The 15,652-nt window shown below is 36.0% G+C and overlaps 1 protein-coding gene and 1 pseudogene across 1 annotated transcript; both read right to left on the reverse strand.

Annotated features, from left to right (window-relative positions):
• Nucleotides 1-3,558: 3,558 nt before the first annotated feature.
• Nucleotides 3,559-10,155, reverse strand: LOC114757011 (uncharacterized). Its single transcript, XM_028946001.1, has 9 exons — nucleotides 10,066-10,155; nucleotides 7,125-7,216; nucleotides 6,763-6,836; nucleotides 5,152-5,356; nucleotides 4,901-5,048; nucleotides 4,434-4,513; nucleotides 4,299-4,341; nucleotides 3,811-3,867; nucleotides 3,559-3,708 (listed from the first exon to the last, which is right to left on the reverse strand). Exons 1-9 carry the CDS (start codon nucleotides 10,153-10,155, stop codon nucleotides 3,559-3,561), a joined length of 939 nt encoding a protein of 312 aa, XP_028801834.1.
• A 2,203-nt stretch (nucleotides 10,156-12,358) lies between these two features.
• Nucleotides 12,359-13,662, reverse strand: LOC114757012 (thaumatin-like protein 1; annotated as a pseudogene).
• Nucleotides 13,663-15,652: the final 1,990 nt, after the last annotated feature.

Below are 15,652 nucleotides of genomic sequence, written 5' to 3' on the forward strand. Positions count from 1 at the left end.
ATGGGTATTTTATGTATCCTAAGCCACTTGGGATGTTTTCGGAATAAGCCAAATTCTTTATAACCATGGTAGTATTTTAACGCTCTAACTCAATTCTTTTTCTACCATGGTTATCATTTTAAAAATGGTTTTATAATTATGTATTAAGAAGAGGTCTTTTTTTTAGTGATAGTACATATAGTTGATGGATAGCATGTGGAAAAATATACACATCTAGCCGATGGCTTCAAAGTTAGAATAGTTGCGTTCATGACCGTTGACAAATCATCAAATATCACTAATTATAAAAACGACTTATTTTGATTTTGTTCCCATGAAACTCTATTAGTCCCATATACCAATATGATGAGTTCTTCACAAGCTCATGTAATTGTGCACATATAGCACAACATCATCAAATCAAACTACATTATTATTCATCTGCATCCACACATAAGCGCATGTTATTATTGGACATAATTGCATAACTATTATCCCATGGTAGACGACTAACGAAGCTCCGATTTTCCTATGCTTGGGGGCAGAAAGTGGTGGCGTAGTTAGTTCCGCCGTTGCAAGTAAAGGTGCCTTTGAGATCATCGAAAGCGAAACTATAAGCTTCAGGACACTGACTGCTGAAAAACTGGGAGTATTTGGTGCGTTTGCATGTGCTTGAACTGTTGTGCTCTCCGGTGCAGCAATACTGAAGATTGCCAAAAGCTACGCAAGCACTCTTGCACGCAATAACGCTCCCACAGAGGAGGAAGGCCAGAGTAAGGCACAAGACAACTCGGGTATTCATGATAAGAGGTGCAGTGTATGTATTGGTGTACTAAATTTGTGGTGTGTTTTGATGGGAGATATATGCCTCATGTTCGGGTCTGTATATATAGGCCGCGGCGCTTCGAATAGTAAGGATGGAAATTTAATGCGTGGAGCCATATATCCTGCCGTGCACGTTGCGAATATTGAAAAAATAGCTGGTTTCCCACACCGTCAATCATGGAAATGGCCCATTAATGATAATTTCATGTATTCCTCCCAAAAAAACGTTAAGTTGTGGAGATCAATGCTTGTTGGTAGTCTTCAGCGGGGGCGAAACTACAGAGACATCTAGGTCAGGTGGTAATATTATACTGCTTCCGATCTAGTCCTAATTATAAGACTTTATTTATAGAGAACGGAGTTAGTATTAGATACTACTGCAAATTCGTCCCTGTCAATTAACATCGCTGTGATCTTTTCGTTTGCTGTTGCGCATATTATTTATCGTCGAACAAATTACTTTGGTTTCACCGTACTAGGTGCGTATACACACACATATATGCTACTTCTCCACTTGCCATTTCAGCTGTTAGAGGGCTAGTGCTAATTTATATAATCTTTTGGTTCTAAATATAAGTTTTATTTTATAATATTTACAGTGTAAATAAATAATACGTACTAATAATAGTTAAGGGATAAATATCAAGCGCTGGAACTCCCTGACTGACTCCTCTAGATAGTCAATAATCTCGCCCTTCTGTCTTCCTCGATTTTTCCTTTCAGTGGGGTCTAAGTAACTTAGTAATGCCAATTCACTGTTGACCTGATAATCCGTGTGGTCCAACCATGGAAACATAAACAAAGGTGGGCGACCGGAGACTGCTTGTGCTGGCAAGGCTGGGTGTGGTGGACTGGCAGCCACGTCATGTTATTTCGAGCTTCTGACCTACGATATAAAAGCTTCAAGTTGTCCGGGGTCAGTCACGTCACTATGAAATTTCTGACGCTATTTCGTGGAGATTACCGGACCGAGGTAGTTACAGGTCCCTGATATGCTTCCTCGATTTTTTTTAGCCATTTTATGCCTATCAATATCCTAAATATAAGATTTGTTTTACAATATAATTTATAATATAAAATAATTAAGTCTTTTATTTAGAGCCGGACAAGTATGTATACACAGTTATTCAAAACACATCTGCATGCCTGCTTAGGAGGCATTTCCCAATATATAAATTCATTTAATCTTATAAGTTAAGTATAAAGTCCATCTAAAAATAAAAAGAATATTAGTAAATGTTAACGCAGGCCTATGTGAATTTATTATTTATTTAAAATACGAGCCAATGTGCTAATATATGATTTTATATTTTTTCGGCTAATATCCAATAAAATATAGTTTGATCATGCAATGAATAAAGGACATCTCATGACGAAAAGGAAAAAAGAAACTAAAATATCCTCAAAAATGCTAAAAAACAAATTAGGGTTGATAAATTTTAGAATCTCAAATTAGACCTATTATACTATTTTGAAATTTTAAAATATTGTAAAATGTAATATTGCCCTTACTCCCAAAAATTATTTTCATATTGCTATTGATTACTCTATCTTAACTATTGATAACTTTTGTTTCAAAGTTTCAATGACTATTTTTGTATAACTATTGACTACACAAGAGTAATAAATAATAAAATAAAAAAAGAGGGGTATTATTGTAATCTCACTCTAAAAATTAATATCAGATTGGTCCCTTGGTCCTGCAGTGAGGTTTCAGAAAGTTTTGGGGGCTCTTTGATATTAATTGTCTTCTGCGGTCCTACAGTGAAATTTTCCCTATTTTAAAAAAGCAGTGAAGGACAATTGTATGATTTGACAAGATTTGAAAATTTTCAAACAGTGCAAGAGGCATGAATTGAAACTTTGAAATTCATTTATACAAACTTGTCTTTTAGCAAATTTTAGGGTATTTTATTGTCTTTTTCTCAAGCAAAAAATAATCTAAGTGCTTTTTTTTTCACTGTTAAAGACCAAAGGACAGTCATCAACCTGAATAGTAAGTCGATACTGTGAACAAATAACTCTTATTCGTGTTTTTTTTTTTTATAATTTTCAGTGCTCTTTGAATCGAGCCCAACTGTCCAAGCATTTATATACATACATACATACATATATATATATCTCTCTCTCTCTCTCTGGGCTAAAACCTTATCGTAAGAGGGAAAAGCATCAACCTCGGGGAAAATGGCGTCGAATGCTCTGATTCTCTCGCGTGGGAAAGGCATCTTACACCTCCGTCTAGCAAGGAAGATGATCTTTTACTAAGAAGCTCCAAGAAAATTAAGAATACAGGTATCAGACCTGAAGGTAATCTATTGGAAGGTCATTGGCCTTTGCTGGGGGAGAAAGTTGCAGAAAGGAAAAAAGGAAGTGTATCCTTCGCGGACAAACTTAAAGGAACTGGGAATGGAGAAAATGGGGATTCTCATGAGGAAATAGAAGATGCTGCTACTGATACATCTGAAGACTCCTTGTCGGAGAAGGCTCATTCTGATGATGAGGCACAAGAACGACCTTGTAAGGTTGTGGAGGACCCCAAATGTAACTTCCCAACCTTTGGTTTTTTTTTGGAAGAATGAAGAAAAGGCTTTATAAAGCATGGAGGAAGGCTGTGATTGTTAAACTCCTGGGAAGATATATTGGCTACAAAGCTCTGGAATCTAGACTACAGAGCATGTGGGCTATCAGGGGAGTCATTAACCTAGTTAATATTGGTCATGGCTATTATGTGGTGAAGTTCTCAAATAAAGAGGATTATTTCAATGCATTGACAAGGAGAAGGATATTAGTTTGAAAGTTAAATAGCAATCTTATACCACATGAGTGATCTTGCAGATCCGAGCGAACAGTCCTTTGGGGACTGGACTTGCTGTGCGAAATAAGTTGTTCCTTCCTCTGCAAAGCCTACGGTAAAATAAGAGGACAAATGAAACACAAAATTCTTTAGGCTACAACTACAAAATATGCTTAAGTCAGGGCATACAGAACTGCTTTATATGAACAAACTTGTTTTAGAGCATCTTGGAAATCTTTTGCAGGGTTACCGCTCCTTTCTTCAAAAGACTGTGACCGGAAAGGGGGGGGGGGGGGAATGCAGCACAGACATCAGATATTGATAAAACTGGTTAAGAGAAACAAAGGAGGTAGAACCATCTCCCATGCTAAAAATAAGGTCCTATTTCTCCAACAGCCCCTCTTCTCCACAGGTCAGAGATTGGGAAACAAAAGACAAAGTAGGGTAGAAGGATATGAACAGTGAAAATTACTAGCTTCTCCACTAAATGGTCCACAAAATGCCTCATGAAATACGTGCTGCCTGGCAGCAACTATGGGTGGCAGCGGGATGACTTTTCTTTTAAGAGGTTCCTGTTAGTCCTCTTTCTACAGGATTCAGTTCCAGGAAGGTGTTTTCAAAATGCAATATCCCAAAGAAGGACTCGAGAACAATAATAAACTTCCATGTGAGACAGAACGGTAAGAAAAGAACCAAACTCATCCTCAAATGCTGAAAGATCTTTCACTGGATCAATCCAAGCACTATAAAGCGACAAAGTAATATTCAGCTCAATCTTTAAACATGTTAGGCGCATCTATGAAACTCGCATGATACTGAAAGTAGGCTACACTACCAGGGTTGATTCCCATAAAACTGCACCAAGACATGTCCATCGCAGGTCTGGCCTGCTAAGGTGGGTCTTTCTTCCATGATCTGAAATAATATTTTTTAAAATAAACACAAACAAGTTATGAAGTCAGGGTAAAAAAACAGGAGGCGTTGAAACATCAGCACCTCACCTCTCCTATGCCGTAAACTAATTCATCGTATCGACTAATGTTAAGAGAAAGTTAGACTAGAGGCAACCAAAGAAGCCAAAGAAAATCGGTAATCAGTGACTATAACTGAATTCAACAAAATACAATATTTCTACTCTGGCAAACTGAGAAGAGATTCTGCATGAATATTCAACACTGCAAGGCTTAGAAATCCTACTTTTCATTTGCTTCGAAATACATAACTTCCTATTCCAATACATCACAAGCATGTAATAAATAGCAGTAGAAAACAAGCAGCATGGCAGGATATGAGAGTAAATGCCTCCGCAGGCCACCACACTTGACATGATGTTTTTGCCCATACAACACTCCCCGGGGTTATAGTAATACAATTGCTGTCAGTAACAGGTGACTCCTGTTGTGTCGATTCTGATACCTTGAGTGTGTTATTTTTCCCTCGTTTACCATCCCTACATTAAATTCTCAATAAACATAATGAGAGGGAGGGAGGGAGGAGATGCAATACTTTGTATATATTTACACAGCCATGAGGAAAGGTCATCCAAAACATACCTATTGCTGCCAAGGTCAAGAGCTTCATCTTGGATAACCGATTCAACTTCAGATGCTGGAACATCAAGATTTTCATCCCTATGAGAACCACTGCATTTAACAAGTGTATCTTCAAGGAATTGTTCTTTCATTCTATCCTCATGTAAACTGTTTGCGGAGACATTGTCCAATCTAACTTCTCCAGAAGATGAACCATGTGAAGAAACTGCAAAACATGTTGCCCAAAATAAAGGTTAAACATTATTTAGTAACAAAATACAATGATATGAAGACAAAACGGGCATCAGTGCTACAGGCAATGATGTGTTTAGTCCTTGTGTACAAATTACAATGAAGTCATCATTTTAAACCCCAAAAGAAAATATTGGCGCATGTGAATTTAAATACAAGAGTGTAATTTTTTAAAGCTTTTATGAGAAGGGTGGGTCAGACAGTTTAGAGTCCTTTAAAAAAGAGAAGCAGAGAGAGACCGAGGAGAATGCTCAACAAGGTCATTGAACGGACTTTTTGGTTAACAACATATCTAAGGAATTGATTGTTGATAGAACACAATTCGTCATGTGATCCATATAGCCAACATCACCTAATGAGATAAAACTTGTTGTTGTATCATTTAATTAATCCAAGACAGGAAGTTATTGAAGGTCATTATCATTATCTATGAACTGAAAGCCCTATTAATGCTTCTCACCCTGCATATAAATACTCCACAACTAGAACACTAAGATGTGCCTGCTATTGATTACTCTGGCATCTGTTGAACCATTCAGTGTGATATCGGCACCATGACAGTTGCCAAAAAAATTCAACTTATAAGAGCAACAGTCTTAAACTGCATTGCTTTTCCTGGCTTAACCAAGGAAGCATGGGAAAAAAAAATTATTGAATAAATACATCAATGTTTTAAGACTAGCGTCCAGACCGTTCAGAAAGAAAAGTCATCCATTAATATAATGAAGCTAACAAGCAGCCATCCTCCCTTTGACTAATAAAGGAGCGAGAATGCATTTTACAGTGTCGACTGGATCATTTAATGGTTACAATAAGAGCGAAGATTGATTATTTCCGATTTATTAGATGAATTCTACAAATGGCATAAACATTACTCCAACAACTCAACGTGCAGTATTTCAGAGTCACATGACAGTACTAGCTATGCATCAATAATCCATAGCTAACAACTTACAATTAATTCAAAAAGAAGCGAAATTGGATCTATAGATAGAAGCTCAAAGGTCACAGGTTCCGGCTGGGTACGCAGTGTATACGTAGAAGCAAAGGAAGACTAAACCGCATGCATCATAAAAATAAGATAAACCATGATGATCCTCAATAATCAGCAGGAATTGAAAAAAGTTCCAGATTTTTATCCCAATTGGAAGGAAATTCAGTTACCAGTTAAATTGTTGATAATAAACTCAATTACTCAATCCCCATGGTGGTCAACATAATCGAATTTAAAATCAAAACATGTTTAACAGTGATTAGGCAAGGCGACGGATCAAGACTTATGGCGGTTAATCAAATAATTTTCACATGTTCAACCAAGAAAACTCCTAGAATGTGGTATGAGTATTGAGAACAGACATAAAATCGAGGAAAGGAAGCAACCTGGGTTGGAGAGGCAAGCAGGACTGCGCATAAACACAGAAATCAGTGCGGCGTTTTGGTGGTGTCCTTCGACGCTGTTGAGAATGTTTTGGAATACAATCAATTGGGATTATCTTTAGGCCCTTCTTCTCAGGTGTTCTTCTCTTCTTTGCCATTGCTCCGAATGGAAGTATCGGTCGGTAGAGAGTAGAGACAGGGAGGCCAAAAAGTTTCTCGAGGAAAACAGAGGAACCCTAGACCAAGAATAGAGAGACACGGTGTGTTTGATCAATGAGAATAGAATGTGGCGATTGGCAACATCAAACATTCGACGACAGCTTGAATTTAAAATTCGCCGCCTTCGATAGTTATCCTAATCTCACTTGCTTTGTACATTCCGAGTGTCAAGCGGAATTGTCCCGCTGAAATCTTCCACTATCGACCTAACCACATCCCCGACCGGGCATATAGACAGCTGCTGATGTTTCACAGCCAAGAATGTTGACACTATTCTTTCCTTTTATTCATCTGATGAATTAAAAACAGTCTTTTCCCTTTCCTTTTTATTATTGAGTGTCTTGAATAGTTGCTAAATTGCTAATTAGGCGTTTGGCAATAGCAAGGCGCGGGTTTTGAGAAGGAGATCACTCCGGCTAATCCACTAGGTGGTGCTGCGGGCATTGCTAGTTGAACCTTTTTGCCAACGCTAGTTGGGACTTGAAACGTGAGGATGTCTTTGTTGATGCGTGAGAAATTACTTTGCCTTTTTTTTTTTTTTGGGCGGTAGAGATAGCCAATTATTTTATTGTCATTCTAAGAGATGCTCTTCCAAATTTAAATATAAGAATTATTTTATAGTATAAATTTTTTAATTCTAAATATAAGACCCATTTTATAATATAATTTATATTATAAGATAGGTCTTGTATTTAAGGCTAAATGATGAGTATAAAACCAAGTAAGTAAAACCTAATTAGCTAATTTAGAAAAATATTTATTATTTTTTTAAAACTAATTAGGTATCAAAGGTTCCCTCTAATCCTCTATATAAATGTCATGGCTCGTCTCACAATGACATTCTCTTAAATTCTTAAAACTTATGCCGCTCCATCCCTGCAAGGCTAGAGAACCCATCGCTGTCTTAGTTGTGCTACCAGAGGATAGAGAGGAGTCTAATTCAAAATATAAGCTTTATTTTTTAGTTTGTCTGAGTATTTATTTTTTTATTTTACTCTTAATTGATTGTATTTAGTACTCTCTCTCATTAATATTACCCCTATATGTTCTCTTTCATCATTTTTTTTTCATTTATTGCCTCTCTTACTTATTCTCTTAATAAATAAAAGTAAATTTAAAGAAAAAAATATATTTCTGATATATTTATTATTTTTTTACTAATTTAAATTGCTAGTTCGTTAAATGTGATTCGATTATTTAAAACTTACATATAAAATTGGATGGAGCATAATGCAGAGAATAAAAACAAATGGTTAGAGTGTTTTTCTCATTAAATTAATTTTCCGTTACATTAATGAGTACAAATAAATGCTAATGGGCTAAGGTGTGTTTTTCTTTTGGGGAACTAATAATGGGCTAATGTTTCTTTTACTGCTAAAAGTCTAAAACATCATTTTAGATTGATAAGTAATTACTGCAACATATTATATATATTATTAATTATTTATTAAATACTATTACCTCCGGACTTAAATATAAGAGCTAGTTAACTAATTTGAGTAGATTAAGAAAACAAGTTAAGTTAGTTATTTGTAATAAATACGTGTTGTCTTTCATAAAATATCCTTGCCAATCAAGTTTGTTTGTTAGAACTATCATTATTAGAAAGATTATCTTAGAAAAAAATGAACAAACATGAAAGACAAAGTAGATTAGGGTAGGTCTTATATTAAGGACCGAAAGTAGTAATACTTTAATTGCCAGTCAAAAAAATACTAATACTTTAATATTTTTTTTGGCCTGGAACTTTGATATTCAATAATTTATATATCATTGTTTACAAATAGCCGCACACAATTTACAAACGTAGTCATATGATCCGTAACAATGATCTTCCACTCTTGGTGACAAGAAAAAATATCTGATACCTTTTAGTGAATATTCTTAGAGATATAAATTTCATAATCGTACAAAAAATGATACTGTGCTATTGTATAGAGTATTGTTTTTATTTATGTTATCATGACTCCTAACTTTTCTTTTTACCTGCCAACCATCATGACTCAACTGGGTCTTTATACGATTGAAGATTAACAATAAATGTATGTGATACTATGGGTGATGATTGATGTAATTAACATTCTTTATCTATTGTCTCAGATATTCTTTTATTTTATCAACATTTCTAATATTTCACTCTTCTGTTCATAAACATATTTCACTCTATTTTACCATGATACAGCGAATTCTTTTTTTTCATTTATTACCACATTCACTCCTTAATGCAAGAGTTAATTTACTAATTTGAATATATTAAGAAAATTTTTTAAGTTAGCTATTTGAATCATGTGTATTAACCAAAGTCACCACTTGATGGAATCTTTAATACATGCAACTAAAAAAATAGATAAATATAAGAGACAGTGAATTAAGATCTTATATTTAAGACCAAATTGAATATCAAATTAGCATTTATATTAAGGACCAAAGTTAGTATCACTCCCTCTAATCTTTATTATAAGATTCAAATAACTAATTTATCGATAACAAATTGTTAATAAAAAATAATTAAAAATCACAAATAGGTTAAAAATAAAATTTTATTTCCAAATATACCCTTATAATAAATAAGAAAAATAAAAGATGAAAGGAAATGTGTGGGGAAATATAATAAGAGAGAGTATGATTAAAAAAAAGAATAAATAATTAAAATAAAATTGAAAAAAATGTATTAAATGTTTAGATAAATTTTAGGAAAAATTATTCTTTCAATCTTCTAACTTTTAACTCACTTGTAACTCAATCCTTTAACTATGACTTCCTATGACTCAGTCCCTTAACTTTTGATTCGATTACAACTCAGTCCCTTATCTTTCCTTTTTTTCAGAAAATAATTTTTTATCATTACGAAATCAGTCCAACTCGTCCAACCTGTGAACAAACGTTATTAAGGCATTACTGATTGCTTATGTGGGTGCCAAGTCAGAGAGGTGGAATTTATTTAAGATTGAAAAAAAAAATTCAATTAAGGTAGGGTTTTCAGAGAAAAAAACAAAGAAGTGAAATACAGGTGACTGAACAAAGACTACTGGTAGAGGGATGAAGAGGATGAAGTGCAATATAGACGCCACGAAGAAGAAAACCCACCTTCCCCGTCGGAGAAACAAGCTGATGATGAGACTGTGGTGTCAACAAGCCAGCCGGAAGTAATATCTGAAAATTATAGTGACCCTCCATCATATCACCACGTCATTCTTATAATATCTCTATCGTTACTTCACCGTCAGCTCATATTTTACGTCTGAAATTCGATTCTTATGTTGCTCTGAATGCTAAGTCGTTGCCATTGCCGGCGATGGCGCCTGAATGTTCATACACAACCGCTACTTCGTCTTTGCTGGCGAATGATTCTGAGCTTATGGCTAAGGGTTTGAAACTGATGACGTTGGAGTCATCCAAAGATTTGACTTATGGATCATCTACTTCACTGCTACAATTGCAGGTTTGGTTTTTTTCCCCCTTTTATTTTTCTTTTCGGTTGATAAATCTTAATTTTTTTTAATGTTTTAATTTCAAATTATATATAGGATTCTCAAAGCCGACCTTCTCCGCACCAGAGACACAAGTCGTTAGTGATAAGACTCCAGTGCCAGCAAATCAAACATTACTGTAGGCGAGATGCCGAGAAGAAATTCTTCGTCTAAAAATCATAGTGATTCCTAATTTAGAAATTTTTTTAATAAATCATTCCTGTAGAAGGTGCAGAGAGGGAATTTTCATATCCATTTCCTCCATACCTCTATCAGGACGGTTTTTCAATGCCCAAATGAATAATAGAACCCACAGCTTACTTAACCCAGTTATTGTGAGAGGCCATCGATGGAAAGAAGAGGACGATGTTCTACCCAAGTAGACGACCATATGGAGGTGAGCTTTCTTTGACAGTCCGAACAACAGGATGAAGACGCAAGGAGAGGAGGATGTGCGATTTCAAACTCTCTCTCAGCACAAAAATAAAATTGAAATCTAAATAATATTGAAGAATATTTAATTAGTCTTTTTCTATAAAAAAAATTACTCATGCTCATATACAATTTGACATGACACTTACATGGATGCGAGAGATGACATGGCACTTGCATAGGAAAACAGGCATCACGGTAAAGGACAAACTTTATTAATGGTAAAAAAACGAGGGATTAAATCGTATGAAGTCATAATTAAAAAATTAAGTTATAAATGAGTTAATAGTTAAAATATTAAAAGAATAATTTTCCTTAAATTTTAAATAAAACTTATAAATTAAACACATTTTTTTAATTTGATGGGTGAGTATTTATTAGGGGGTGTTTGAGTAAAAACAAAAATATGATTTTAAAAGTACTTTTACAGTATACAAAATAAATATATAAAAGAGTTTATCTCAATTTATAAAAGGGAAAATGACAGATAAAGAAGCTCCAAAATGTGAAATGCCAATTTGGGAAGCTAAGGAAATGTAATTATCCATAGGGAAGCCCTTCCCAAATTGGGATTTTGAAATTCAGTGAAATGACAAAAATGCCCTTTGTTCTTTTTTTTTTAAAAAAAAACCCAGCCCCTCACCGGTGGCCGGCGACCGGCGACCACCGCCGGCGACTGGCCTCCGGTGGCCGCCGACCGCCTCCGGCCACCGGTGTGGTGGCTGCCGGTGAAGGATTTTTGTGACAAGATTTTTTTTTTTGGGAATAGGATAATATTGGTTCAAAGTGGCGGGGGTGAGATTTGATCCCACAACCCCTTGGCTACTTGGACCAACAAAAGGATGGCCATTGGGCCATCAAAGATTTCTTAACCTTATAATGCAAACAAAAATATAAGTTAACTCTTTTACTGTGACTCCAGCTCGTGACAACAATTTATCTGAGGATGACAAGTCTTAATTGAGAAATAACAAGTCTAAATTTCTCAATTAAGACTTGTCATCCTCAGATAAATTGTTGTCACGAGCTGGAGTCACAGTAAAAGAGTTAACTTATATTTTTGTTGGTCCAAGTGGCCAAGGGGTTGTGGGATCAAATCCCACCCCCGCCACTTTGAACCAATATTATCCTATTCCAAAAAAAAAAAATCTTGTCACAAAAATCCTTCACCGGCAGCCACCACACCGGTGGCCGGAGGCGGTCGGCAGCCGCTGGAGGCCAGTCGCCGGCGGTGGTCGCCGGTCGCCGGCCACCGGTGAGGGGCTGGGTTTTTTTTAAAAAAAAAAAAAGAACAAAGGGCATTTTTGTCATTTCACTGAATTTCAAAATCCCAATTTGGGAAGGACTTCCCTATGGGTAATTACATTTCCTTAGCTTCCCAAATTGGCATTTCACATTTTGGAGCTTCTTTATCTGTCATTTTCCCTTTATAAAAAAAATGTCTTAATATTATCACTGGCCGCACTAGAGTCAAGAGTCTATACAGGACAGAAAGTGATGTCATCACTATCAGCCCCCTTTACACTGATATTGGGGAGGTTTATTATCGTCGGGATAGGTGTGGGCCATACTACACAATTCCTTGTTCTTCTCGGAGTACTCATCAGGCTGGCAACTACAATCGCCGCAGCAAGATTTGGGATCCTTCAACGCATCACACGCACCGTAACATCCCACGCATCGACCGTCCTTGTTCGCCGCTACCAAAAATGAAGGGCACACGTCCTTAAGATCTCTAGCACAGTCCACGACCGGGCAAGGGCCGGATCCGTCCACCAGCGTCCCTCCATTGGGTTGGATCCGAACCCTCATGTTCTGCCCGTGGACTAGGCTCACTTCGTAGGATACGACCGGGTTGTTGATGTCGAGGATGAGGAGAGTCACTGTTGGAATATTTTTAAAATGAAAAGATGTGTTTTTTTTAAAAAGTCATGTCCTTATATAAATTATATGAGGGGTTATATCTTCATATAAATTAATAAATTTATTTGAAGGGCTGTGTCTTCATATAAATTAATATATTTATATAAAGGGTTATGTATGAAATTAAAATATTAAATGAACCTACATACTAAATACATTGTATTTAACAAAAGATCATGTAGGAAGTTAAAACATTAAATGAACCTACATGCTAAATTCATTGTATTTATTTAAATTATGTTGGTTCATGAACCAACATATGGTTGTGACTTTTATTTAGTAAGTTTTTATTCTAAAAGGTATCTCTTCAAGGCATCATTCCATGCTCTATATAAACCCTTCACCATCACTTCATTTGGAGATATACAACACAATTACTAAGATCAAACTCATTGCCTTTGTCTTTGAGTGCACATAGAGATAGAGTCAAATTATCACTTTACAAAAGTCATTGTTGTCTTTGTTTGAATTTTGAAAGTGCAATCCATATTTAAGGGTTTTCATTATATTCTGAAGGAAATTCACCGGTCAACCCAACTTGCACCCTAAAAAATAGGAATAGGTGGAGGCGAATTAAGCCTAAAGGAAAGTGTTATCCACGTCTTGAAGACATAGTGCACAACTTTCTTCTTCATCTCTTCTTCTTGTACTCTTCAGAGAATCATTCCCGCCAACAGTCAGCGGGTTGGGGACCCGCGCAGAACAGTTTGCCGGTGCCGCGATCCCCGGTTTGGCATGAGAAGTAGAAGGAGGCATTGTTGGAGCACTGGGTCCGAGCCCAAATGGAGCCGGTCCAGCGATCGTCCATGCTGTAAGTTGTGTGGACGTCCGGTGGAAGTTCTGGCTCCGCATCCAACATGTCGGTGCTTGCGGCGCGCCATATGGTGTAGGGACACTGGTTCGTAAAATGAAATTTCGCATCACAACGCCCTCCTGCATATTACAACACAGATGAGATCGGAGTCTTTATTGCATAGTAGAAGATGAGATCTTGCGGATAAAACCCAGGAGAGGGAGAGGGGGATATATGAGTGGGAGTCCAATAATCTTTAAAGCCTTCTTACTTCACAGCAAAAAGACTGCGTAACAGAGACTCTGAATTATGCTTGGAATGAAGCGATGAACAAGGAAGGAATTACTGTTTAGGATTGAAGCGGAAAACAAGAAAGAGCAAAACCTGGAAAGAGTAAGAGTAACGGCACCAGAAACTTGAAAAGAGCTGTGTTGGTGGCCATGATATGATCGATATCTCTCTTGATAATGGTATTCATAATGGGGATGATGACGATGGTATTCATACAGACAAACGCAAACAATTATATGCGGGAGGATTTGTGTCACAAGCGTCGCATCCAATAATTAATAATGATATTTGTTAACGTTAATATATAATTATAGATGATTGGATTATAATCAGTTTGTCATTTCCCATTCATGATAATTTCTTATTTTATTTAGACTAATCATTATATATTTATCGTGATTGTTATTATTTATTATAGATTGCTTTGGTATATCGATCATTCATTCTTGTTTTAGTATATATAAGCTCATATTAATCTGTGCTTATATTTTTATTCAATTTTGGATCAGATGCAAATTGGCCCTCGTAAGTAGTTATGCGTCCATTCCTGCACTTTGATTTCCAATGACCAACAGAGCTTCAAACCTCATTTGAAATACGTGCCATGTAGAGGATGACAATATGGCTTGAAGGACTTGGGCCAAATATTTGAAGAGAGCACGGTCGTGCTCGAGATCTGTGAGTTAATGCCTGTCAAGGAGGAGGGAAAAGGGAGCTTTTGTGAAATCCGATTCGGTAACAGTTGAGGGATTTCCAGCAACGAGATTCTCTTCGTGTATATGAGTTGAGCGGGCGGGCGGAGCCAAAGTTGAACCCAAATCCATCAGGTGGAAGATCCGTTCTGAGCGAGCAACAGACCAGGCAAAGTGGAAGATCTAAGGGCAACCATGAAAGAAAGGAAAAGGTCAGCAAGAAACTACAAATTTGTCAAGCAAGAAAGCAAAGAATATTTAGTTAGGAGTATAGCTGAAAAAATAAAGGAGACCCGGGGAGTTTTCTTCATTTTAGTATTTTTGGCAGCTACGGCGTACAATATTTGGAAAAAGAGAGGAAGTTTTGGCCTTTAAGAATTCATTTTTTACTTGTCTTTTTATAACTTTTTCATTAAAAAAATCATTTTACGCGAAATGAAGAAAATTATGCCATTAAGGTTGGCGTAAATGTAATTTAGCACAAAAATAGAAAAGTGATACATTTAGGGAGGGATCAGGAAAAGTCGAAAGCAGGAATGGACTCCCCCCCCCCCCCCAACGTACAATATGGATAATAATCCAGCTCTGACTCCCGGTTGACGTGTACACACGCGCTTCCTCGTAATCTGGAACTAATTTTAATAACTTTTTAATTTTTTTTTATTTAATACATTCACTTTAATTTTTAATACAATAAAAGTTTACACAATATAATAATAAGAGAAGCAAGAGTTGCACGTTTATATAAAATCTTTATTAATATGATGTATAAATAGGATAAAAATATTTTCTTCTAAATAAGACTAGAAATGAGTAATTGACAAAATATTTTTTTATTTTTTCTGCAAAATGTTTGGCATTGGATATTTATAAAGAAACTTTGAATTATGCTTTGACCTAAATTACTATAAGGCGTAAAGAACTTTTATATGCACACACGTGTGTATGCTTCTTCGTGTTCTTATGACAAGGCACGTTTTATAAAATTGATGGCTCAAAAGTAATTAAAGACTTCTTTTATTTTCATTATACCGTTTCTTGCGGCCAAGACAAGTGTTATAATTCTTACACGT

The sequence above is a fragment of the Neltuma alba genome, unplaced genomic scaffold, assembly GCF_004799145.2.
Source record: "Neltuma alba isolate B1F8T4 unplaced genomic scaffold, ASM479914v2 tig00010558_pilon, whole genome shotgun sequence".
NCBI lineage: Eukaryota > Viridiplantae > Streptophyta > Magnoliopsida > Fabales > Fabaceae > Neltuma > Neltuma alba.

Excerpts from the sequence above, each read along its gene's own strand:
- LOC114757011 (XM_028946001.1), bottom strand. The coding sequence starts at position 10,155 with ATGGAGGGTCACTATAATTTTCAGATATTACTTCCGGCTGGCTTGTTG. Across the intron at positions 4,514-4,900 it reads AAGTGTGGTGGCCTGCGGAG|ATCATGGAAGAAAGACCCAC; the intron begins GCATTTACTCTC and ends ATATTATTTCAG. Across the intron at positions 4,342-4,433 it reads TTTTATGGGAATCAACCCTG|TGCTTGGATTGATCCAGTGA; the intron begins GTAGTGTAGCCT and ends GTCGCTTTATAG.